At 38.2% G+C, this 27699-nt stretch overlaps 1 protein-coding gene across 1 annotated transcript in view; it reads right to left on the bottom strand.

Annotated features, from left to right (window-relative positions):
* LOC117288916 (serine-rich adhesin for platelets-like) overlaps positions 1-15047 on the bottom strand; it is a 97387-nt gene extending 82340 nt beyond the window's left edge. The window contains exons 1-5 of the mRNA XM_033769789.1: positions 14904-15047; positions 5830-5958; positions 4375-4749; positions 2434-2691; positions 170-427 (exon numbers count right to left, since the gene is read on the bottom strand). Of these exons, the coding sequence (XP_033625680.1) occupies positions 170-427; positions 2434-2691; positions 4375-4749; positions 5830-5958; positions 14904-14967 (1084 nt within the window). The 5' untranslated portion in view covers positions 14968-15047. The remainder of the gene's footprint in view (positions 1-169; positions 428-2433; positions 2692-4374; positions 4750-5829; positions 5959-14903) is intronic.
* Positions 15048-27699: the final 12652 nt, after the last annotated feature.

Below are 27699 nucleotides of genomic sequence, written 5' to 3'. Positions count from 1 at the left end.
AGGCAGCACAGTGTATTTTTCTCAGAGTGTTAGGCAAAAATTTTCAGTTCTGGCAGGTTCGCCCAGCACGGCCTACTATGGCTACAAAACTTGTTTCATGTATTGTAGTAATAATTAATGATTTATTCTCCTTGAATAGCATTTGTTTGACCTATGACCTGTATCTTACCTTCTTGTGTAAGGGTAATAGAGAATGTACAGGAAGCACTATTGAAGGCTGCATCTGTTGCTGTGTAGGTGATAGTGGTTGTCCCTTGTGAAAACTGTTGGCCAGGGAAAAATGTTGGATTTGGCGTCACAGTAGGAGTTATCCCAGAATTGTCAAAAGCCGTTGGGAGTGACCAAAACACCCTAGCAAGCTCTTGTCCAAAAGGTATTGACTGAGTTATGGGGGCTGGACAGGTGATAACAGGATTTACGTTATCCACTGAAAAAAAACAACAAAAAAACCTTTAATTAGTTGAAATATCAAGCATTACTCATTACTCAAGCTCAACAGGAGATGTTGCATCTAGGCCTGAGCGACTATCATTCCAGTGGACTAAAAACAAACCAGGTAATAACTCTGCAGTCATAACAAAGCAGCCCTCCTTGTTGAAGGTGCTCATTTTTGTGACAACTTTCCCATTTGCTTTTTTTTTTTTGCACTTTTAAGATGTAGGACTATGTTGTTCTGTTCCATAATTATGAGCTATGCTTATGTCTGTTTGGTGAAAACTACAGTGTATTAGAAAGGCATGGATAATTCCCTTTGTTAAATCTTGCATGCATTGTAACTCTGTTGCATAACTCACTTTAGAAACACAAGTCCTTTTTTGTTTCGCTTTTAGCAGATTTACAAACACACATATCAACCATATACCTAGCTACTGGGGAAAGGCATCCACTAAGAAGTGAAAGAAAGTTTACATAATACAGGAGAAGCTCCTTTTTCATGACAAGGCAAATCAAAATTGTTAATGACATGAGCACATGACACTGCCGTCGCTTTCACCAAACTCTTTTTAACTTAGGATTAATCTTAGAACTTTAGGATGAGTTAAGTTTTGTATCCATAGGCGTTAGGACGAATTGAACCCATCCTAAGTTAGAACAAGTTCCTCGTCCAAACTCGGGATATGATTAATCCTAGCTTTTGGTGAAATCGGCTGCTGGACACCTATACTGTATTTCCTGAGAAAAGTTCTCAGAAGGATCAGTTTCAACTCCCATCTATCAGTGTGCATATGAACATGGAGCTTCAATATCATAAACACTCAAGAATGAACTTTAAAACAAACCTGAAGAAAAAAAAACATCTGTACACAAATGTACAGACCATTATGATTTAAAGACAATGGACACCTTTGGTGGTCATCAAAGACCAGTCTTCTCACTCGGTGCATCTCAACATATGCAAATAATAACAAACCTGTGAAAAACTGAACTCAATTGGTCGTCGAAGTTGTGAGATAACAATGGAAGAATAAACACCCTTGTCAGAAGTTTTCAGATGCTTGATTTTGAGACCTCAAAATCTAATTCTGAGGTCTCAAAACCAAATTAAACATTTTTAGTAGAAAATTACTTCTTTCTCGAAACTACGCACTCCAGAGGGAGCAATTTCTCACAATGTTTTATACTATCAACAGCCCTCCATCGATCCCAAACAAGTAAAATTGTTGTGGTTACCACTGCTAAGGATTTGAACTGCCTTTGGCCATCGGGCATGCTCAAGCGTTCCAGTGGTAAGACATCCAGGTCACATTTCCTGAGTGACTCTGCTTAATTATACTACCAAAAGCAAAGAATTGGCACTTGCAAATGCATGGAATTCTTCAGGTTAGTGGAGTATTTTTGCATGCGTGTGCACTCCCCATGTTGATCATCAGAGCAGAGGTAAGCACAGCCATGAAATTGGGCCAAGCTCTAGCAATGCAAAGGCTGTGGTTCTAATCCCAACAAGTGATTTGCCTGTGGATTTTTTGTGCAGAACTCTGGAAAGTAATAAGTGATAATTCACATCAAAAAATAAACTTTATTTGTTACCCCAGATGCAAAATTCACATCTATTTAATCTATTAAATCATCAATCGTAGCAAACATTGGCAACTACCGCATATCCGTGACAACCAATGGACTCTTCCAACAACAAAGCAGCTTCTTGGTACTTAGATGTCCAGGCCAAATATTGGGGTTTTATCAAAGAATATTGACTACTTTTACCTGTGCTTTGATGTAGTTCGCTTTAGGGAAATAACATCTGGCGAGGATCACCTTGGGAGATAAAGCTTCACATAACGCACTCAAAGCAGTCAGTATTTAATTGCTATGGACTGACATTTTGCAAAACACACACATCAACCAAACTCTCAGTTTTATTATTTGTGATTTGGTTTCAGGTATTGTATTACTTTTTTCTTCATTCAGTTTGACCTATGACTTGTATCTTACCTTCTTGTGTAAGGGTAATCGTGAATGTACATTGAGCACTATTGAAGGCTGCATCTGTTGCTGTGTAGGTGATAGTGGTTGTCCCTTGTTGAAACTGGTGGCCAGGGAAATATGATGGATTTGCCGTAACAGTAGGTGCTATCCCAGAATTGTCAAAAGCAGTTGGGATCGTCCAATCAACAGCAACAACTGACTGTCCAAAAGGAATTAACTGACTTATGGCAGCTGGACAGTTTATAACAGGAGCTATGTCATCAACTGAATAAAAAAGAAGAAGTTTAACTTGTCAAAATGATACTCAAGCTACTGGAGATGTGGCATCAACTAAAGAAGTAAATTAAGCACAGAAGATGTTACTCTTCCAATGTCATTGCAAATACAGACAGAACTTGTGTCAAATAAATTGGTGGTTGAAGAAAGCTGCTGGTTAAGCATACAGTCCCTTACAGATTCCAACAGATTGTGCGATCACATTTGGTGTTCAACTGGCACTCTGTGTATGTCCCTCACGCAGAATGGATCAACCAACAACTTTTAAGGCCCAATAAATTTGTATATTTCAAAGTCACACTTTCAGCAGGAGATACAATTCACTTGATCGACCCCATAGAGTCTCATCAAAGATATTAGCACAAGCTTGTGCGCAACAAGACAAGCAAGGCTGTGTCTGAAATGGCAACTTTGGCGACAGCTACTATGACTAAATCACTCGTGCCGCCTATTCTTCAACACTTGCAGACGCGCTGATCAAGCCATAGCTCTAGCCGAAGAAGTAAACAAACTTTGTGCCCCACAACAGTCAACACATTATTATGCAAGAATCAATCAAGTACTAGGTATGCACATCGGCAGAAAGTCTTTTCAAGCAAATCAGTTCTAAATGTAACAAACTTAGACATCAATTTCAAATTTTATCTTCACACAGTCATGATCATGCTCATGATCACAGGCAAAAAAATGATATAAAAACAAATCAACAATTCTCAATTTAACACACCCTTCCGATAGTAGCGCTACCGATAGGCACAAGGATGTAATAAATACATGAGCAGTGGTCTAAACGTAACCTTACGGTGCTGGGGAGAGTTACTGTAACCAAGACACTCCTTTTATCTAAGCTTACTTTTCTTATTTTAACTCTCCCCAACCCACCCAGCAATGTTTTTAAAGAATTAGACTGTATGTTCTATAACTTTATATGGAGAGGGAATGACCGTGTGTCCAGGAACCAGATGATTCAAGGCTATAGTCATGGAGGAGTTAAAATGATTGACATGCATTCGGTCACCTGGATCCGCAGATTTCTAAATTCAGATAACTTGGGTTGGGTCACTCTTTTTTTGAAGATTTTGAATATTTATGATCCTTAAGCACTCAAGAGAGGCCACTATAGGCATTGCTGATCTATTTAAAAGGGGCCGCAAATCAAAACCATTTTTGGATTGATGTTCTTAATGCTTGGTGCAGCTTTGTTAAATGTCATGTACCTGCCAGTCAAATTGACGCTTTGAAAAATGTGTTATGGCATAATCAGAATATTATGGTCGGTAACAAACACATTAACTATAAACACTGGGCCAAAAAGGGTGTTAACTTCGTGTGTGACATTTTTGACTCGCAAGGTGTGGCTCTTTCTCTTGTGGCATTTCAAAGGAAATTCAGGGTCAGAACAAATTTTTTAGAGTACGGGGGCATGGTCAATGCAATCAAACATTCCTTCTGTAATGTACTGAATGGAGAAACTTCAGAAATTGCTCGCCCTTTTTTACCATTTAATTTTGAGACTTTGTTGATGGACACACAGGGTTTCCCCCTCAATTAAAATGTTTTCATTTAAACTGTTAATTCCAAGTTGTGTTATTATGATAACCACAATTTCTAAGTGAAGGCAATCAGTACCATATTTTAAGCTTTTAATTAACCAAATTTAAGTTTGCCTACCGGCGTTCCATCGTACTCGAAATCCTTCATACTCGATGTTTTTATCTGTGAGGAAGTAGACGAATGCAGTATCAGAAAAAATGCTGTAGGTGCCCGGTGGGGTTATATCACCATCAAAGAAGTACAGATTTGGAGGATTGCTTTGAGATACGAGGGCATTTAAATCTGGACTAACACCACTGCCGATGTACACTTCATCTTTAGGTCTCTCAATGCGAAATGGTGTATCGAACTGAAAGACAATCTCTGTTGCTCCTGGGATGTACAATAAGTAGATGGCACGGTGGCGCACATTGTACGTTGAGGGATAGTTGATTGAGGAGAACGAGCCTGAGCTGCACTGTAGACCATAACACGTGGTTATCTCTATGTTGTCTGCAAGAAAAGACAAATTAAATCATTGACATGGATTCTAAGTAAGAATTAATGTCCAAGATTTCACTGCTTTAAAGACAGTAGACAGTATTGGTAATTTTCAAAGACCAGTCTTCTCACTTGCTGTATCTCATCATATGCATGAAATAATAAACCTGTGAAAGTTTGAGCTCAATCGGTCATCGAAGTTGCGAGATAATAATGAAAGAAAAAAACACCCTTGTCACACGAAGTTGTGTGCTTGCAGATTCTTGATTTTGAGACCTCAAATTCTAAATCTGAGGTCACGAAATCAAATTCGTGGAAAATTACTTCTTTCTCCAAAACTACGTTACTTCAGAGGGAGCTGTTTCTCACAATGTTTTATACCATCAACCTCTCCCCATTACTCGATACCAAGTAAGGTTTTATGCTAATAATTTTTTTGAGCAATTACCAATAGTGTCCACTGCCTTTAAAGGTGAGCTTATAAAAGACTGAAAATTGTTTCCAGCTAATAGATCAAACCATGTGGTCAAGTGAATATCATGCATATATATGATTTGAGGCATTGCAGGGTGAGGTATCAATTATCTATATTTGGTTTGTGGTATTACCATGTGTGTATCTACTTGCCAGGTAGAGTTTGTTCTTTGAGAACTGTCTTTCTTTATTCTACTATCGCGAAGTAGATTTATCGGATGTTTGGGAGACTTCTCAGTTCTGAAACATGGTGTTATCGCAAACCAAATATATTGAATATCATGCAGTCATGCACATTAATTTGGTGATTCCAATTTGCACCGAGTTACAGGCTAATTCACACAAGTTCCTTAGATTGCAGGTTGAAACGCAATGGTGCTTTTACTGACAAAAATTGTAAATTTCCAGTGTGATTGCAAGCCCCTGCTTTATTAGGAACATTAGTAGGCTAGTCCTAAACGTATGGTTACTTGTACTAGATAACAAATGCTTCTTTTAACCTTTCTTTATTGGCCTCTTAGAATAAAGTTAAGGCCAGTTGAGTTCAGTGCGGACCGGTATGTCCTGGTTTGGTGGAATTGTATCAGGTTTACAAATGGGATACCTTTGTATAATTACCTGTATTGAGTTGGCAGTCAACGCCAGCTCTGAAGGGCTTGTTACATTCACAGATGTAGTTTAGCTCTCCAAGCTTGTCCCTTGCATGACAGGTTTGGGTCTGGTCTATGCATTGGTTCACCGGGCATACTGTTAACAGAACAACAAAACAAACAAAGTTTAATATCACATGTGAATAAATATAGCTTTTTAATATTCTTTTGTTGATGTGGCCCGAGATATTGGAATTATGAAATGCCTTTGGGCTACAATTTTTTGGTAAACTTGTTTAATTCAAGGCATATGTCCCTGGCTTTTGTTTTGTTCTAAAGTTTGTATTTTTTTGTAGTGCTTTAACTTTTTACGCCGTATAAATAAAAATAACATGCGAATGCCAATTAAACAGTCTCATCCATTAATCAACAACCAGTCAATTCTTAATATTTATTGTTGGTTTTCACCCATATACATGTACACTGATGTGTGTAACCACTGTATACTCAGTACTTACCTGAGTTCTGTGGAAAAAAATCACAGGCATATTACTCGGTTGGGATTCGAACCCTTGACCTTTGCAATGCTAGAGCAGTGGGTAAAACCCAAAATTTATATTCTTTATTCTCCATGCAACTTGAACAACCAGTCAATTCTTGGCCAGTCTTGTGAAAGTCCAAAAGCCTATTTGCAATTAACAAAGTTTGCAATTCTCAATCATGACTGGTAATGGTATCCCTCCATCTTCTAATTCTTAAAGGCAAAAACTTGATTCAAATTTTCTAATTTTTTTACCTTAAAATAATAATATCTGAGAAGTTTAAATTCTATGGAAGCGTATATAGGACATATCGGAAAAAAAATTGGGCTCCACTATTTCACCCAGGCGGTTTACTATTTCGCCTGGGCGAATTACGAAGCCGCATGTTACACAGGGCTACATGTATGATTTCACTTTTACCTTTACAAACATCACCGGATAAAAGCCCAGAAGCGACAGGCCCTGATATATCTGGGCCCGACCACACTGCACGGAACACCGATTCCGTATTAGATCTGGGTCTGGTTAAGCCAAGCCAGGTCAGATCTTCTTAGATCTGTGCCAGGTCTGGCCATACCGGGTCAGTTGATATTTTTTTCTCATTTTGGTATGTCCTATATACGCTTCCGTAAAATTCCAATCTTTAAGAAAGATACATTCTTAGTGTCCCTTGTATTCATGAATTCTTGACATTATTTCTGATTTTTTTTACTAGATTTCTGCACTGGTGATGTGATCATCATGTGTATCAATTGATAGTGTGAGCTGAGCTCGAGTGCGCATGGCTTGGAGTTGTGTGCAATTGTGTATATGTTGGATGCAATCTTCGAAGATGGCCTTTTTAATTCATTTTAGTGCAAGGGCTAGTCCAAAACGGCCAGAAAGTCTTTTAAAGCAAATCAGTTCTAAATGTAACAAACTTAGATGTAAATTTCAACTTTATTTTCACAAAATATTGTCATGATCGTCCAAACAGGCCAAAACAGGATATAAAAATCAACAATTCTCAACCCACCCTTCAGAAACAAATTCTAGATTAGACCCAACAACTGGGGCGCTGTACTCCTTTTTTCGTTATTTTTTCATTATCGGTCCACCGGTGACAGAAGCTCTGCAGTTTACACACGGTCTGTATTTTCATCAAGCTTAATCATGCTGAGAATAAAGTCTTCCGTAGTAGGTTAAGCTCAAACATTTATAAACTGATGAATGTTTTGTATAAATCACCAGTGCATTATTATGCCAACAATCAAATGAGTCAAAGAAATATCTAGTTGCGATATAGTAACCCTCCTGATCCTGCCGACGGCGAAGACGGAGGGTTACGATTCAAGCTTGAATGGCAAACGGCAATAGGGTCCAACTTTCAATTTCGACAGCTGAGGTCAACAGATTTGCTCCATTTTTACCACTTTATGTTCAACACTTTTATGTTTTGGTCACCAAGCGCTGAACTGCAGGTACCAGCCGAGTTGGACTAAACCATTACAAGGGAGTGCGGTAGTGCGTGTGCGCTGTCCGTTTACAATGCCCGCCGTTCACTCATATAGCGCGCATGCTCAGCCGCACTGTCTTGTAATACCCCTTTAACAGAATGGTCTAGTCCAAACAACTAAAGATGGGGTCAGTTTGCAAAGTGTTCCGACGTCTTTTCCAGCGCTGTGCATGCAGCAAACACTTCAAGCCGTCGTGCTTCGAGAATCCAGAATACACCACACATTTTGACATGAAGAGAAAAGTTCTTTTCTTAAACATGATGCCATCCCAACAATTTTTCCAGTTAGTGGGGAAGTCGAAGAAGGTACCTGAAAGACGTAACGAACCTAAAGCAGCATTTGCCTAACGTGAAAAAAATCGGGTATTGTTTCAGCTTCGATCGAGGGCATGTGTACGGGGCCAGACTTCAAATATCGCGCCTCGATTGACGTCACGAACAGCGCCCTTTCGGGTCGGGCCTACTTTTAAGTTTGTAAAAAATATAAAATGGAAACTAATTTTGTTGAACCTTAGTTAACTGTTTATTCATATTCCACTCATCAAAAAACACAATTTAGTTAGTGACAAAAGCTTTATTTTGACAAAATACCACTTCCAGGTGACTTCAACACACGATGAAGTGCAAGTGTCATTGTAAAAAGGTTGGATAGATGATTTCAAAAAAAAATTTTTTAGTTTTGGGTTGTGAACAATTTTCCCGTTATCCTGCTGAATGAAAACCCATGACACCCATCCATGACACCAGGATATGCTATCTATTGTATTATGCCACGGCCGGACGGAGAGTTCCAGAGTAATATATTGTTAGGAAGTCAGTCCAACCATGGTCCAACATCCGTCGTTGAGCTGTTATGGCTCTCTTTTATCATCGGTCTCCCCCTACAGACAGTCACAACAATGGGCCGAATAAATAAAAACTAGCAATTACTTATCAAGTTAAAGGTCCAGCATTAGCCAGAAGACTGAAAAGTAAAAAACCAGGCTTGAACATTTTGCTCGCGGGATTACCTTTCACTTATAGACATATAAATAAAAACATCATTGTACTAACATACTGTAGCAATTACTTGTATTTTTACAAGCTACTGTATGAGGAGCTTGAGATTTTACTTACACAACAGTGTTGCGTATGGCTTAGTATTGGGTCAGTATTAAAGCGGTCCTACTACTTGCCGTCAACTCGCCGACTTGCCGTCAACTCGCCGTCAACTCATTTTCGTGCCGTCAACTCATTAAATTTACATGAAAAATCTATAAAAAGGGGGCACGGAAGTGTTAAGTCTGGGCTAAACTACATATTTCTCATGGTTTTCGGTACAAATTCATTCACAAAACGACTTTGTGTTGATACAAAAAAAGTACCAATCATTGACATTTTGGGCAAAGACTAATTATTGTAAAAAAGCAAGATGGCGGCCGACAGTTTTTCGGCTTCGAGAATTTTTTTTCACGAGAAAAAAATCAACTTTTATTCCGAAATATGACCTAAAACTTACGCGAATGCTCTTTGAGCTGATACTTTACAGTTCTATGCTTCTTTTGTGGATTTTAAATGTATATTGGAGGAGTTGACGGCGAGTTGACGGCGCAAGTGAGTTGACGGCGAGTTGACGGCAAGTAGTAGGACCCGTATTAAAGGGTTATTTTTCCCTTGGCCTAATGATCCAACTGTAAATTTTACTTAAAAATTTGTTGTATACTTTAATTGCTCGAACAGTACCAATCTCTGGAGCTCTGGCGTGGACAGGCTAGCTGTTTCCTCCTCATAGCCACTGCCGCCATCAAAATCTTGACTAAGTGGAAACTGCCTCGTCTGCATTTCAATTAATCGCTATTGATCAGCGAGTCCATGCCTCTATTGTTATACTCCTGAATACCCCACTAAATTGTGCTTTTCTGAGATTTTTTGATGAGACCGATGTTGAAAGAGAGCCATTAAAAGCTCACAAGGTGACTATAGCAAGGAACTCACCACTATTTTAATAGCTTGACAAGTTACCTTGAATTGAAGTACATTCTTGATCTCCTCCAGGTAAAACGGAAGTTATTTTCAAGTAGATGATGTTCAGTTTACGAGTTTGCCGCCGTGCGCCGTATGTGTATGTGTATATGTATGGGCGCCGCCATGTTTATGTTAATTCAAAAGTTATGTTTATTCATGAGTATATGACACGTGATTGTCAAATGCCAAATACGGGTGTGCTTTATTTCTGTCAGAATCCGTAATTTCTTTATTTCTGTGAGAAGCAGGCATGCCAGCCACATCAACCCATTATGACCACAGAGCACGGGTCCTACTACTTGCCGTCAACTCGCCGTCAACTCACTTGCGCCGTCAACTCGCCGTCAACTCCTCCAATATACATTTAAAATCCACAAAAGAAACATAGAAATGTAACGTTTCAGCTCAAAGAGAATTCTCGAAAGTTTTAGGTCATATTTCGGAATAAAAATGGAGTTTTTTTCTCGTGAAAAATTATCTCGAAACAGCAAAACCGTCGGCCGCCATCTTGCTTTTTCACATTGATTAGTCTTGGTCCAAGATGTCAATGATTGGTACTTTTTTTCTATCAACACAAAGTCGTTTTTGTGAATGGATTTTTACCGAAAACCATGACAAAATGTAGTTTAGCCCAGACTGAACACTTTTTCCGTGTCCCATTTATAAATTTTTCATGTAAATTTAATGAGTTGACGGCACGAAAATGAGTTGGCGGCGAGTTGACGGCAAGTCGGCGAGTTTACGGCAAGTAGTAGGACCGCAGAGCACAGCCAAGATCGAAAGTGTTTGATTGAGGGAGAAAAACCGGATGGTCTGGAAAACTCTCCCCGCACAGCAGAGAAACAACGCGCAACTCAACTCACATAATGGCCCCTCTGGCCGGGAATCGAACCAGGGTCACCTTGGCGAGAGGCGAGCGCTTTACGCACAAGCCAACCATGCCACCCAAAATTAGAATTCTAGTTACAATTTTTGGCCCGTTTTCCCTAGTCTTTTTTAGCCAGTATGGAAACACAGCGTGCTGCCCTGCATGCTACAAGTTTTTCATTTGTGTTTCCAACAGTTAATGCTAAGCTGTCCAGAGTGTCTGTGCTAAACACGTTTTTTGTTTATTAATCTAATTGATTACTTGAGGTATTTTGCACTAAAATTTCAAATTCTTTCATTTCTAATTCTTGCATTGAATGGGCTTGGAACAATACTGAAACTGACGGTACAATCCTTATTACAAATAAATATGAACGTGCATTGCATTTAAGGCACTGATGGATGGATGGACACTATAGGCCTAATGACTGAAAATATTTGTTAGCATAAAATTTACTTGAACGAGCATTGGTAAAAGTGTTAAAAGTATAAAACATTGTGAGAAACGGCTCCCTCTGAAGTAACGTAGTTTTTGAGAAAGAAGCAACTTCCCACTAAATTGAGAATGACCTCATCGAATTCAAACATCTGAAAGCAGACAACTTGTGCGACAGTATGCCATTGGTTTTTTTTTTTTTTTTCTTTCACTCTTCTCTCGCAACTTCAATCGATGACCAATTTAGTACCAATTTCCACAGTTTATTTTTTTAATGCACATTTTGGGGTTGACCAAGCGGAGAAGACTGGTCTTTGACCGTCACCCAAGGTATTCAGTGCCTTAAATAGTCGTCTTTCTTGTTTTCCTTGTTTAATATCAGCTATGGATCGGAACATCTGGAAAAATCACTGGGAAGGCTTCTACTCATTGCGCTCGACTTCTGATAATTGTAACGTTTTTACGTCGCATTGCATTGCGTTGCATTGTTCATACTGGATTCTTGTATAATCAATACTGTGAGTGCATTTCGATAAAACAATGTTTATGTGTGATGTGCCATTAGCCAACTGGTGGACAGTTTCAGAACTCCATGTAGATTGACTGTACCCTTCGGGGATGCGACTTTTATTTCAGATATCGAACATTTAAAATCACAAGGGAAACTGACTGCCATTTGAATATTGGCTAAAGTCTCGAACCAACGACCTGAGTCCGGTTTGAGCGGCGGAACTAGGGTACATTTTTAAAAGGAACCATCGCACAAGATGTATACGAGGTCACTTAAATGGATATCAACAAACATTCAGAACAAATGGAAAAGATGTTCAATCACAATCGGAAAATTTCCGATCAAAACGAGACCCCCAGCGAAAATACTGAAAAGATCTCCCTTGATGTACTCAACAACAAACTCAAGCTCGATCTCCACTTGCAAGATCTAGATAGATCTCATCGCCTTGGCAAGACCCGGAAACCGACGACTCCTTCTGGTGCCCCCAACGGCCACGCCCCGTCATCGTGAAGTTCACGAGCTATAATTAATCACACTCGCTGGTATTTGTCAACAAACGCCATCTGAAAGGATCTCCTGTGCATACCATCGAGAACTTGACGAACAAGCGGCATGAGCTGTATCAAGAGGCCAGACGATGTGACCAATTTGAAGCCGTCTGAACTAGAGATGGTAAGATCATCTTGCTCTTGAAGAACAAGACAAAGGCATCAATCACCACCCTCAAAGAACTGAACAAACTTTGTACATAGACAACTGGGTTTATATTTGGTTTGCGGTAACACCATGTGTGTATCTGCTTGCCAGGTAGAGTTGTTCTTAGGGAACTGTCTTGCTTTATTCTACTGCCGTGGAGTAGATAATCGGAGGTTCGGGAGATCTAATGATTTTGTGTGTAGACTTTGAATGTGTCTTTGTCGAGATCAAACGTGACAGTGGTTGTAGTCTTATTGTCGGTAATATTAACAGAGCTCCTGGTACATCAACTGATAGTTTCAACAGTTCCTTTGATTTCTGCCTAAACAAAATCACCTCTGAGAAAAAAAACAGTGCTATATAATGGGAGATTTCAACCTTGACTTGAACAAGTCTTTTACTCATCGACCAACAGAGAATTTTTTAAATACTTTTTACTCTTGGTCTGCGTCCATTGATAGACAAACCCACTTGTATTTTCTCCACATAGTGCTACTCTCATTGACAACATTCTTACTAACAAGACACCAACACCTGCACTGCCGGTATACTTTACGCAGATCTTTCTGATCATCTTCCTGTTTTTCAGATCACCTGTCGACTGTTTCACTTGTTATATTCCCCCTCCCATCACTACCAGAGTCATCAACAGCACCACTTTTCAAGCCTTCAATTCAGACGTTCAGATCAACACCTTCCTTTCAAACTTCACCGATCATTACAATCACCACTTTCCACTTGTTACAAACAATAGAGGCGGGAAGAGGAACAACCAGCCATGGAGGGGCATATTGAAGTCGTGCAACTACAAACAAATGCTTTACCGACGGTTTCTGCAAAACCCAACAAAGGCCAATGAACAAAGGTATAAAGACTTCCGTAATCGTCTTACCAAAGTCATTCGTATGGCCAAACAGAACCACTACGCCAGCAGTTTCTCCGCTAAAAGAAACAACATCAAAAGCACTTGGCGTGAGATCAACAACATCCTTGACAAGAACAAGAAGGACGATCTGCCAGACAACTTCATCATTGGCCAGCAGACTATTTCCAACCCTCCAGATATTGCCGCCTCTTTCAATGACTACTTCTCTAATATTGGTTCCAGTCTTGCTAACAAAATCCCTCCCTCAAATGGCCAACCGATCGACTCCGATGAAATCTTTCAGGTTCGAGATCTCAAAGGTGATACGTGCAGTGGGTTTGATGCTATCCACCCTTCCGTAGTCAAGTCTTCTATTCCTTTTATCTCTCATCATCTGGCTCATGTCTTGAATCTCTCTTTTCTATGTGGATCTGTACCTTCTAATCTTTAGATTGCTCAGGTTACCCCTCTCTTCAAATCTGGTGATCGCCATGATTTTCTAACTATCGTCCTATTTCTGTTCTTCCCTGTTTTTCAAAAATCTTGGAATAGCTTATCTCTAAGCAACTCCGTTTGTTTGCTTTTGTTTCATTGTTTTGTTTTGTTTTGTCTTTTGTACGTTGTCTTCCTTGTTCAATATTGTTTACGTAAGTATATTTTTTTGTGTGTTTATATTAAGGCATTCCGTTTACCAGCTTCGGCTTCCTGTGTAATGCCTCCATCGCGTATTAGTTTTATTGTATCAATTGTTGTTGGTTTTTCTAAAGTGATATCCTTGTGGAAATAAATGTTGATAAATTGAATTGAATTTAATTGAAGGTGGCGTGAGAAGTGGTATTTTCACGTATGCTCAAAACGTTTTTTAAAACAAATTTGTTGACGTTCACGGTGTTTACGTTTTTGCTTGCGTAACGTGCAGCTAAACCTCCCTATTGACAACGTAGGAAGACCGCCAACATGGCTTTAGATATAGAGCGCCGGCACGCCTAATCGGAGGTCGTTGGTTTGAGTCCCACTCTTAGTTATTTTTTTCGACCCCAATAATCAGTAATACGCTCGAAAGAAACAATGATGTCCCTTTAAAAATGTCGGAACATTTTACAAACAGGATACTCACTAAATATACCCCCCAAAATACATGAAATAAAACCTGTGAAAATGTTCGCTCAATTTGTCATCAAAGTTGCAGGGAAAAAGTGAAAGGAAAAACACCCTTGTTGAATAGATTTGTGCGCTTTCAGATGCATGAGAAAGACTTCACACCGGAGCCTTTCTCACCGTACATTTGGCAGGGTTTAGTTTGATTTGTTAGCATTAGACCAGTCAATGGATTGTTAACAACAGTACAAATTTACATTCTTGATGGCTGGAAACAAAAATTAATAATAATAAATCTCGCCAAGTGTGCATTATCCGAAAGGTGGCTAATCCCTCGCAGTTTTCTTAATAAAGAAAAGTAATTTATGGTGTCTTGCTTACAGGGCCAGCATTATGGCCTCGAATCAAATCCACAACACCCTTAAAGCAATAGCCGCAGTCACAGCCGTAGCCTCCAATTTCAACACTGCCTTAGTTTTTCCATGGAGGAAGGGAATACGGTTTTTCCCAACTACAGTAAAATAAGGTTAACCAACTTTCTTTTCCATCATACTCGTATATCTATATAAAGAAACACAGACTCACGTTGTGCTGCTGCAAGCTCAAAGCCCAATGCAGTGACAATGATCAAAACCACAGTCTTGTCCATGCTGAGTTGTCTCTGTGTCTTGGACCTCTGCTTTCTACTGAAGATAGCAGATGCTCTCCACACGACAGAATGACTAGATATCAGACCAGCAATCAGACGTCTTTAGCAAGACGACGAAAACCTCACCCTGTGAGCCCAACTCCAAAATGCTACTACTTCACTACCAACCACAGTCCCACAGCCTCAAAGCAGTCTCACCCTTTTGAAGGTGTTGGTCCGTAAAATGATTTGGAGTCTGGTTCGTATTCTGGCTTTTCATGAGGCAGGTATTCAAAATGGTGTGATTTTTGTTTTTATCAAAACAAGAGGAAGATGTGCATACTCGGAAACACATATCCTTGGCACCTTCATTCACTGTGAATCAGCGATAGGAAAACAATACCATACAATTTGCTTGCAGACTTGACCCGAAAATAGTTTGTCCCACGATAGTGGCGTTCTTGAAAAATGAAAGGTTACTGCCGAAAATCAAGGACCCGGCTTGTCAAAATAAACCCGATGAAAATAAGTTGTATTTTCTTTTGCCAAGAAGGGCGAAGATAAAAACCTTATCCTCTTTTGAATCTTTAAGGATTACATCAATATAGCTTTAAGGGTCATAATAAGATAACGTCAGTTAGTGTAAAATAAGTATTATCTTATCATTTTGGTAAAGGGTGATATCAAAGCTTAGGAACAAGTTTTAGAGCAACTTTTCCCAATACTGAAATCGAATTGTCAGTACAAAAACAAATCGAAATACCCTTAATAGCTTTCTTATCTTCTAATAGAATCAAGAGAAGTTTCTTTGAAATGAGAGGAGTGGAGTGGATTTTTTTTAATCATCTGAAATATAAAGTAGCCTACACTATTATCGAGAGAACAATATTATAATTTTTTATCAGACAGCTCACTTATTATAATTTCGAGAAAATACTTTGCTGTTGCGAAGTGACTACCAACCAAAATTAACTATTCAGCCATTAGGTCAAAACGTAGTATCGTTGAATTGGCTTATAGTTGTAATTTTAAAACAATAATTTGGGAGAGGTGTTTTCGGCTAAAGTTATTGTTCAACATGAGGTAATAGTATTGGAAGATCTCCAAAAACCACCAACTTATGACAGGATATGAACTGTTTTCGTTATTTAATTCACATTTTCGAAAGATACGTATATCTTTGTTAAAACTTGTTAGCCTAATTGGAATTATTTGAAGAAGAAACAAAACAAAAAAACACACAATGATGCTGGTTCACGTGTTTAGCTTTGCCTTCATAGAATTTCACGATGTGTCTGTAACGTTTTGCGTGTATTTCACCGGAGGGCCGAAATAATATTTTCATAAATATTTTAAAACACTATAAAACACTCAAAGATAACAAGGGGATCGATGTCTTTTTAATAACTTAGTATTTGTTTTACAACTGAACTCCATGTATTTCGATAACCAATAAAATAAATAAATAAAATTAAAATAAAAGTAAATCAACATACACCCCAACGAACATGCAATTCACATGTAAAATTTTGTGAGCGTGATTTTTTTTTTTTTTTTTTTTTTTTTTTGCACGGTTGACAAGGTTCCATTTATTGCATAAAACACCTTGATCAGTTCTTGTAACAATGCTATGAGCTGTTATTGTTACTAAGTATCACCTGCACGTCGTTATCCAATGGTGAACTTGTCACGTTTTCTATTATTGTCGAGAGACCCTCCCCAGTCCCACTGCTTATTTCCAAACACACAAACTTCAAAAGCTGCACGCCTCTCCTTGATCACGTCGTTCATTTAGATAGGCCCTATACCAGTGAAATGAAAACACAGGTCTGGATACCAGAAAATTGCACACCGTCCTGCTGGGCGGAAGGTAGAAAATCGGCCGGGACTACTACTTTAGTTTACATGGTTATATAATAGTACCACCGCAGAGTGAGTTCTTATAGGTCAGAACGTTCTTCGACAGGAGACACAAGGCACGTATTACGGGGAGTCGTATTTCTGATAGCTCCATATTATAAGTGACCACCAAACAGTCATTCAATTATTCAAACTATTCGTTTCAAAAACGCAGTGATGTAACAAACTGGAAATGCATGAATGTTATTTACACTGCATGTGCATACGCTGACTAAAAACATAGATTGAAACTGAAGCTTAAAATTTACATGCTTTAAAGACACTGGACACTGTTGGTAATTGTCAAAGACCACTCTTCTCACTTAGTGTATCTAAACATATGCATAAAATAACAAACCTGTGAAAATTTGAGCTCAATTGGTCGTCGAAGTTGCAAGATAAGAATGAAGTAAAAACACCCTTGTAACACGAAGTTGTGTGCTTTCAGATGCTTGATTTCGAGACCTCAAATTCTAAACTTGAGGTCTCGAAATCAAATTCATGGAAAACTACTTCTTTCTCGAAAACTACGTCACTTCAGAGGGAGCCGTTTCTCACAATGTTTGATACCATCAACCTCTCCCCATTACTCGTAATCAAGAAAGGTTTTATGATGATAATTATTTTGAGTAATTACCAATAGTGTCGACTGCTTTTAAGCATAACCGCCGTCACTTTAGCACAACGTACACCCACTGTATACTTTTGGAAACGTAAAGCAAAATTTCATTGATTGAAGTAGATGGTTGATTAAGTTATCATAAACAAAAACCCATCAAAATTCTAAACACGCCAATGGGGCCAAGTTCAATGCAGCATTTGGTCGGTGTGGTGGACCTTAACTCATGCAACCTTGATACTGGCCTACATCCACACACAACTAAGTTCCCACATAAACCATACCGTACAATCGTACGCCTCCGCAGTTCACAGATGACTAACTCAGAACTGTCTACAAGGTAAGCAAATTGATCTTTACCAAGCAAAATCAATGTATTTGATTGACTGGTATTTGATCGACAAGACTTGAATCGTCTTGGACGAGCGATTCAGTACAATCACAACACCCTTTTTTTTAATAACCCTGTTTATTCTTCCTCCATCCGGCAAAAAAAACTAATTTGGAATTAATAAATTCTCCATGAGCTCGCTCCTGTTTATCTGAGTGAGACCATAATTCCATACCAACCGAATCCTTCGGTCTTTGTCCAAGAATCGTCTGTACCAACTGCTTTTTATGGGGATTGAGCGTTCTCATAGTCAGCCCCAAGTCTATGCAACTCTCTACCGGAACACAAACAAGCATCAAATTCACTGGATCATTTTAAGACAATCCTGAAGACTTATCTTTTTAAACTGGCTTTTAACTAAGTACATTGACTACTCATAATGCATGTTTTTTCTCTTGAGTGACATTTCTTATGTAATTGTTGTTATAACTTTAACATGCTTTCTTTCGTGAGTTATTTTCATATCTTTATAACTTTTTGGTGTGTTGTTGTTGTAAATGACTAAGTACATTGTTTCTCCTAAGGGGTGGATTTCTTGGAGAGCTAGGGCTAGTCTTTTTTCAAGTTCGGACAAGTTACTCGTTACTGGCCATACATTTTAATATCTCTTGGGACTAGTCTTAAAGGGACTGGTCCTGACTCTTTGCGGGATCGACCCCTGATATGATATCATTGTAAGTGTATTTCCTATGGACACCTTTTTAAAGCAGTGTAAGTTTATCTAATCTTTTTATAGTTGTGCTTTTCCATAACTTTTTTAATTTCGCGGTTTGGAGTTTTAATTATTGGCTGGTCCATTTTTGTGCTTTATATTTTTAGAAATGGTTTATGCTCTTTGGTTATTTTTGCTCTTGTTTGCAGCTATTTTTAATGTGTACAGCGCCTTGGGGTCCAGTCATGGATGTAAGGCGCTTTATAAGCGTTGTTTAATATTATTATTATTTATTGTAATTTGAGTGTGATCCATGGCTACCTTCTGACTGGCACCCCGAACAAAGATATTGACAAAATAAGGACACCGCCAATATAGGGCAAGATAGCTCAGTTGGTAGAGCGCCGGCACGTTAATCCGGAGGTCGTTGGTTCGAATCCTACTCTAGTCAATTCTTTGTTCAATCACAAAAATCATTTAATACTTTACCCAGTCAGTTTCCCTTGTGGTTTATATTGATATCTGACACAAAAAGTCGCATCCCCTTAAGGTGATCCCCTAGCTGCCGCTTCCCAGGTTGAATCGTAATTTGGGTGTTATCCCTGGCTACACGGCAGTTAACGGTTGTATGGCTTCTGACTGGCACCCCCGAACAAAGATATTGACAAAATAGGGACACCGCCAATAAAGGGATAGATAGCTCAGTTGGTAGAGCGCCGGCACGTTAAACCGGAGGTCGTTGGTTCGAATCCCACTGTAGTCAAATCTTTGTTCAATCACAAAAATCATTTAATACTTTACCCAGTCAGTTTCCCTTGTGGTTTATATTGATTTAATGTTTTTCGCTGACAAACCTCTAGAATTAAGTTTGAGATCGATCGGCCATCTGGGTCACGAGAAAATAATGAAAAACCGTTTAATAGGCATACACACTTTTTGCATGACATCGATGCAAAAACTTAAATGGTTAAAACGTTCATTAGTGAGTGATACTCCAAACGGGAATTAGTGTTTATTTATTTCTCATTTTATTTATTTCAAGGGAAGTTTTCTAATATCACCATCATTAAACTGTGTAAGTATTATGTAAATCTGTAATCTTAACGTTTTGTGTTCTTACCAATTCTGTAACGTTCCTTTAAAAATAACAAAATACCCTCTTAGGCCAAACGGAAGTTACTGTTAACATACTTCGGTGGCGGTGGGAGGCTACAATCCCGGCCAAATCTCGTTGGGCCCCCCTGCCCCCTTTCAATGTTGGTTCCATTTGCCGACTGTCTTCCGAATTCAGGCAACATTGAGCGGGGCGGGGGGCGGGCAAATGTTTTTAATGTGAGTGTGAATGGGAAGTGCACAGGGAACTGTTGTTTCAGGAAAGGGTGGCCCAAGCATTTTGGCCGGAATTGTCTGAGTGATTTTTTGAAATTTTTTACATGCAAAGAACGCTTTGGAAAGATAATGAATGTCCAAACAAAGTGAATTTCTAATTTTAACAGTGATTATTTTTTGGGGGTAGTGGTGTTTTGTTTTTTTGCGGGGAGGGTGGGGGCGGGCAAATGTCTTTAATGTGAATGTGAATGGGAAGTGCACAGGGAATTGTCGTTTCAGGAAAGGGTGGCCCAAGCATTTTGGCCGGGATTGTCTGAGTGATTTTTTGAATTTTTTTTTACATGCAAAGAACGCTTTGGAAAAATAATGAATGTCCAAACAAAGTGAATTTCTAATTTTAACAGTGATTATTTTATGGGGTAGTGGTGTTTTGTTTTTTTGCGGGGAGGGGTGGGGGGTGGGGGCGGGCAAATGTCTTTAATGTGAATGTGAATGGGAAGTGCACAGGGAATTGTCCTTTCAGGAAAGGGTGGCCCAAGCATTTTGGCCGGGATTGTAGGTTGAATGTAAACACGCTTAAATTGTTCGGAGGCGAGGTCATCAGTCTGGTAGTGATTGGAAATGAGATTCATGTCTTTGTATTTGAATTTGTTTTTCGAAATAAATTTATGAGGGTTTCGTAAATCTACGGGCTATGGAACAGAAACCTCCCTTTGTTACCAATATGGGACTTTCAAGGTACAGCTGACAAGATGCGTAGGCTAACTAAATGGACATAAATATTATTGTCCGTCGAGTTGTGGGTTTTTCTGTTTTCGTGAAAGATCCTTGAAATATGTAGTAAGTCAACACGTTGTATATAATTATACCATGACTCATGATACCATATCATTTTTCCCCCCAATTAATTATTATGACTTACATAAGTAAATTAACTTGGTTCATAAATTTGTTTAGCCTCATTAATGTTTAGATCGAATACAGTTAATTAAATTCAATTAATTATTATGACTTACATAAGTAAAATTAACTTGGTTCATAAATTTGTTTAGCCTCATTAATGTTTATATCGAATACAGTTATGCCAACAGAGGGCGCATCGAATATTCGTCAAAGCAAAGTTTGTTCATATATATCATCACATCTTGAAAACCCTATCAATAAAGCTCCTATCAGTCATACAGTCAGAACATCCAGTTCAGATAAAATCTAACTCCCAAAATTCTCTGAGAAATAAAACAACATGTGATTATGGAGTAACAAAACAAAATTGAAACACTTGTATAAGTATACAGGGATGTATTAGCAAAATATGCTACAAACTTACTTGGTAACGAGAAACAGAGAATTGTTTAACATATCGTGAGAAACGATTCCCTCTGACGTAATTTTTTTTCAGAAAGAAGTAATTTCTAACTAAAAATATTGATTCTGAGAAAGTATTCAGGCCTAAAGCCTTTCTCTCCAGGCATTGGAAAGCACACAAATATTTTGTGCAACAAGGGTGTTGTTTTCTTTCACTATTTTCGTGCAATCTCGATGACTAACCGAGCAAAATTTCACAGATCTTTTATTTTATGTGTGAGAATACTGGTCTTGGATCAACTGGTCATTTTGCCTTCACCGGGAACAAAACATAATGTGCAAAAAGCACCAATTCACAGCGTTGTGTGTCAACTCTGCTCATGAAAACAAGAAGGAAACCAAATTCTCTTTTTCATAAGTTAAGTCTGCGTGACTTATCCGAAGTCACATTGAGTTCACTAGTTCCGTTGGTATTGAGCTGGTGTCTTAAGTTTAAGTTTTCTCAATCTGTTAATACAAATCCACCAATGTTAAATTGTCCACCAGTATACCTCTTGATTTTCCAAAAGCATTACGAGAAAGCAACAACTATCATTTAACACATAGTTTGTTAAACCCGTGTAGGGGTTGGGTTAGGTCGGATTTGGGGGAGGGTGGGCAGTGGACGGCCTTAACGAAAACGTTGTCAAGGTCGTCAACAATTGATCGGTTGGGCCACGAATAATACGAATAATAGAACGACCTTCATTGGTTTCGGAAATCGAGACTTTCTCGGACAGGTCACCAGACACAAGAACAGCATGTATCAGTGACCAGGACTTTGCCTGCTGTAACTGTTTATTTATTAAAGTGTATATTATTGATGTCTTTGTTGGAGAGAGACTGACAGAAATGGAGAGAGACTGACAGAAGTTATGACCGGTCACTCTTCTCTTATGGAATGGACATTTCAAATTCATCGATGTGAACCGAATGGGACATACACATTCAAGTAACAATTACGTTTGTGTGCGATTTTTTATTTGAACAAAAGAACAGCGTATATTTTGTTTGTTTTAGTGAACTAAGGCGGTCACTTAACTATGTAAAAACACTGATCTCCGAGTTTTTTAGTTTTTTAATATCCGAATAATGGGAAGACGAGATGCATGCTCTTTTCCGGATGAACCAACGAAACAAAGATGTAGGGGAAAACTCCCGCTTTTTATAAGTGAGAATGGAAGTCCCCCATTAGCAATGCAACATTCATATTTCAAAGTGAGTCAACATAATATTATGAATGTTCATAAAAGAATCACTCGGATAAACGGGACGCTGGTGTGAAGTAGACCCCTGCCTGGCAAGGACGTGTCGGAACTGGTGGATTCGGCAGATGCATGGCTACGGGGTCGCAGTGACAAGGCATATTTGTTAACGTTGTCATGGAGTCTAGAGCGTTAGTCGCTTGGCATGGTTCAAACAAGTATCAAGAGTCATTCACGTTGCCCAAATACGGATTCATAATTTAGCAAGGAAACTCACACTGTGATAACTTCAAAATTCTGCTGCGGACGGAGTTTTGCAATATAACTTTTAGCCCGCATTTGGCTTAATTAAAACTCATGTTGTCCAATGTTTGCGTTTCGTGTTTACAAATAGCCGAATGTTCTTATTACGCTTTGAAGCAGTGGTGACCAGCATTATGAAGCCAGGATCCTATACCGTTTTCCCCCACAGTGCGTAATTCCAATGAACTAGATAACAAAATGTCACAAAGGGGTGGGTTTGCCTATTCCCACCCCAAATATACTTCTCTTTGATATTATTTTCTATATTGCCCCGGATTTTCAACCATTGTTGTGAATGGTTTGTTGTGAAATTGAAATTCGTTTCCCCCAATCAAAGCCAATGCCGAGGTGAGACATCGTCAAAAGGACTATGACGAACTCAACTAAATCGTGACACGACAACACGCCCTTAAAGCCTATGACCATTGAAATGTGGGATGACAAATCTATCACTAAAAATAGCAATTGCATGTTGATATTCGACCTCCGCGAACTCATTCGCCGAAATAAGTACAATCATCCAAGTTATCTCAGCGTTTATCTCTCTGTCAACCTAAAGACAGGGTAACTTAAACAATAGTTATAAAACTTACTTAAACAAATAACGTAACAAAACTTAAAGTAAATAATATAAGTGAGGAAATAATACTCGAAACAAACCGATGAGCAATAAAAGTTATCTCTTTAGGTCTAGATGTTATAATTTGTTTGTATGCATTGTATTTGATGGGTGAGCTTTCACTGGTTATTTGCCAATAATGCACATTCTCAGGTTTGAATATTTGGGAATGATTATCTGTAACCATTTCCCCTTTACGAAAAATGTTCGGGCAAAATGTGTGCCTATCGGGTATCACTTTCACTCGGGCATCGCCGTGAAGTGGAAATGATTTTGTAATGATTGAAAGTGAATACACAATCTCATTATGGAATGGTATATCAGATTGCAACGCCATGAGACCATTTCAGGATCCGATGCAACATCTAGACGTCTCCAACTTACACTTTATTTAAATTTAAAAAAACACATAAAAACACAACTTTCTCCTCGTGAATAAAGATAATTATTCTTGCATAGATCTTCTACTCTCGGAATGGAACGAATTCGGAATGGTTTTGGATTTACTTTGGTTTTATTGCTCTTACTGTGATTTTAACAGCGTTTGAGTACCTTCTCTTGTTTTATAACTATATAGTTACATGTCTATCATTTGTATGGGGGTGGTTGTTAGTATCTCAAAACTGTCATCAGATGACAGTTTTTATCTTTTTGTATAACCTTGACAACCCCAGTCGTACTTGTAATTATTGTGTATATGTTTAAGATTCAAAATAATATAAAGAATTCAAATTACGTCTTTGTAGAAAATGAGACTATAGTGTGACTGACTACACAAACTCACCAGGTCAAATCAAGTCACACTTAAATAGAAGGCCGAAAGTACCAAAGTACGTCCACATATAGTTCCTATACAGTTCTCAATAATATTTAAAGTCACCTGGAAGTGGTATTTTTCAAAATAAAGCTTTTGTCTCTAATATATGTGTTTTGATGAGTGGAATGTGAATAAACAGTTAACTAAGGTTTTAAAAAAATCAGTTCTTATGTTATTTACAAATTTAAGAGTAGACCCCGACCCGAGAGGGCGCTGTTCGTGACGTCAATCGAGGCAGACTTTGCCTGTATTGCGTAGAGTAAACACAATTGCAAAGTACATGTACGGACCAAGTCGTGAGTTTGTACGTTTCAACAAAAAAAAAAAAAATTCCGGCCATGCCGACCAGGTGTATTGCTGCTGAATGCAGAAAAACACTTTTTGAAATGTACCAACTCACGACTTGGACGTACATGTACTTTGCAAGTGTGTTTACTATACGCATTGCAGGCAAAGTCTGCCTCGATTGACGTCACAAAAGGGGTAGGCGGAGTCAGCCCCAAAACAACTTTAAATTTTTTTTAAACATATAAATCGTGACAAACAATTAATAAACAAAAAAGGTTTTATTGTTCGTAAGTATATACTCTTATGTTTGAAAGAAAACAAAATCTATTTCCCGGTGACTTTAATGTTTCCATTAATATTTAAAGCAAATTAATTATTTTGCAAATTAAAAATTTAACTGGCAATTAAACTCAAAAACCTAAATACCCGCTTCTTTAACTTTCAAATCAACGAACCAAATGTAGACACCACTAAATAAAAACAAATAACGGTAATAAAAACGATCATATCCAAATTGTATAGACTGGAATTCGATGGTTGTTTTGACAACAGAGGCCTTGATGACATCCTGGAATGTGTCCATACCGTAGTCGGTATTGTACAAAACACTATGGCAGTCAGTACGTCACCACAGCCGACCTTTACAATGTTATGGTGATCTATTTTTGCCATTTCATCGGAAGGTATTTATATATTCAAGGCAGGGTAAAAGTCAGTGCGTCTAATAAATGGCGACCCTTTTAGAATGGACCCTGATCTCTCCCGTATCGTATTAATATATGTATATATAATTCTTGCTAGTCTTTATTAATTGACCATTGTTAGTTGCATCATGATGCAACTTGCTCCCTAATTTTACCCTTTCATGTTTCCCTGCATTGTTATCGAACAATGCATTTACCACTTTTATGGTCCAGGAATCCATCCTTTCATACTAAACGAGCCACCAATTGTTTCTGAAATAGAAACTTTGATTGGCTGTTATTTTCCCGCTTCTTTCCGGATCCTTCCCTTCATCCCTTTCCCCTCTCTTTTTTTAATAAATGGATATGTATTTGTTTGTACTTGTTTTATGCCTCTGAAGAAGGTCCGGACTGGATCGAAAGCTAAGGCCATATACCCTATTCATTGTATGTATATATAATTAGTACAAAACAAGTAAACATCGATATAAGTAATTCCCTTTCATGCATGATTCCCTCATTCTTTTGTAAACAGGCTACCTCAATTTTGAGATTTAGGTTGACTTTGTTTACTGCAACGATATCTAATGAGCCAACCAAATCAAATTGAAACTATAGGGCCTAATCTTATTTCTAGTACAACCTCTGATCTCTTGCGTCTGATTCGCGATTTGCGTTATGAATGTGAATAATTTACAATTTAACTCACATTTGAACTCACATTTATTAAAAAAAAAACGATGTGTCTTTTACGATTGTTGTACGCTCAACTATTTTCATATAGAAAGCGAACAGACATTGGTTCCTTTCAGTTAACTGCATAGTCACTTCTCTCGGTTGTGCTGAATACATCGAACAGACATTGGTTCCTTTCAGTTAACTGCATAGTCACTTCTCTCGGTTGTGCTGAATACATTTTTAGTTACTATAATGGTAATACATTTTTGACTCAAGAAGATCATGATCTCCTTTCTCAAATTATAATTTAAACTGGACACCATACAAATGGAAAAATATAACTCATCAAATGAGATTATTCCTGGCTAAGGTGCATTATTGAGTCAAAACCTGTTTTCAGTGAAGGCCACGATGACAATCAAATAAAACATAATAAAACATATATAAACAAATAACAAACAATGCTCTGATAGTTACTGAAATGAAAACATACAGTGTGGTTGGAATAGGCAATGCATAATAAGTCACGACTTCAGTTTTACGACTCAGAGAAATGACTCGAGATGACTTCCGTTACTCTATATGCCATCACTACAGCAACATATGTACACCTTTACCGAAAAAAAAGAAAAGAAAAAAGGGTAAAAACAAAATAAAAAGCAACAATAACAACGAACACAGGGTCATATTTATGAAGAAACAAACCTGTTCCCCTTTCTTTTTTGGTATGTATCTCAGCAGTTTTTGATGCTGATTCGATGCGGCACATTCTCTTTAAAGGCACAGAGTCAATTTTTTGAATCCCATAATTAATGGCCGAACATGTTAGTTCGCAAAGTAAAAGGAAAACCACGCAATTTCGAGGAAAATTTGTGGATCATTGTATTCTACTTTTAAAACATCTTTCTAATCATATGAATTTGATAACAAACGGTTACAAGCGCCAATTATAGAGCAACTCGTCCGATCCAAGGCAACGTGTTCCTTTAATGAAAGAAAAATATTGTGTGCCTTTAGATGCATAATTTTGTAGTATAGTATAGTTGTGCTTTTGATATATCGCAGAAAATCAAACAGGAAGAATAGGTGGCAGCAGACTTACGGGTAGGTATCAATGGTTCTCAGAAATGTGCGCATACTCAGAACTACGTAAACAATTGAAATTTAGGTGTGCTACCACCTAGCGTTCTAAAATCCATTGGTATTCACGATCTGAGAAACGTTTCATGCACGAAACGTTTCTCATTGCACACTTTAGTATGGATACAGTGAATGTGTCTAACTCAATCAATCCTGATCACATAAGCTATGATAATAATAGTGAATGTGTCTAACTCAATCAATCCTGATCACATAAGCTATGTGTCCAACTCAATCAATCCTGATCACATAAGCTATGATTATGTTATAGTGAATGTGTCTAACTCAATCAATCCTGATCACATAAGCTATGATAATAATGTCCTGCCAAGCAGATAGACTTGGGTGAAATTCATCTTCATTTACGCGTAAACTTGATAAGTGAATTCAAGAGTGCCGGTATGTTTTATGTCAGACTATTATCCTTGTAAAAGGGGAGTTTACCTTAGCCCTGGCGGCCTTACACTTTCGTATTGTACTACAGTGACTAGGTTTACCTTTGGCAACTGCTCAAAATATTTAATGACGGTCCATACAAACATTTAATTGGTAAGAAGCATTGCAGCTGTCGATATTGTATTACATTTTGAGAAACGAATATTTTTGTAGGGTTGTGACATGAACTTTTAAGGCTAGACTAAACCTTTGAATAATTCATGCATGAAGATGTGAATTATTTTCCCCAAGGTCTTCAAATGGATGCTATGGTGTGGTGTGGGAGGGGGGGGGGATTTAGCCCCCATACCCAAAAAAAAAAAAAAAAAAAAATCAATACTATCATTGTTC

Source organism: Asterias rubens, chromosome 4, assembly GCF_902459465.1.
Source record: "Asterias rubens chromosome 4, eAstRub1.3, whole genome shotgun sequence".
NCBI lineage: Eukaryota > Metazoa > Echinodermata > Asteroidea > Forcipulatida > Asteriidae > Asterias > Asterias rubens.
The sequence above is the reverse complement of the archived record's forward strand: the minus strand, read 5'-3'. Positions and strand labels throughout refer to the sequence as shown.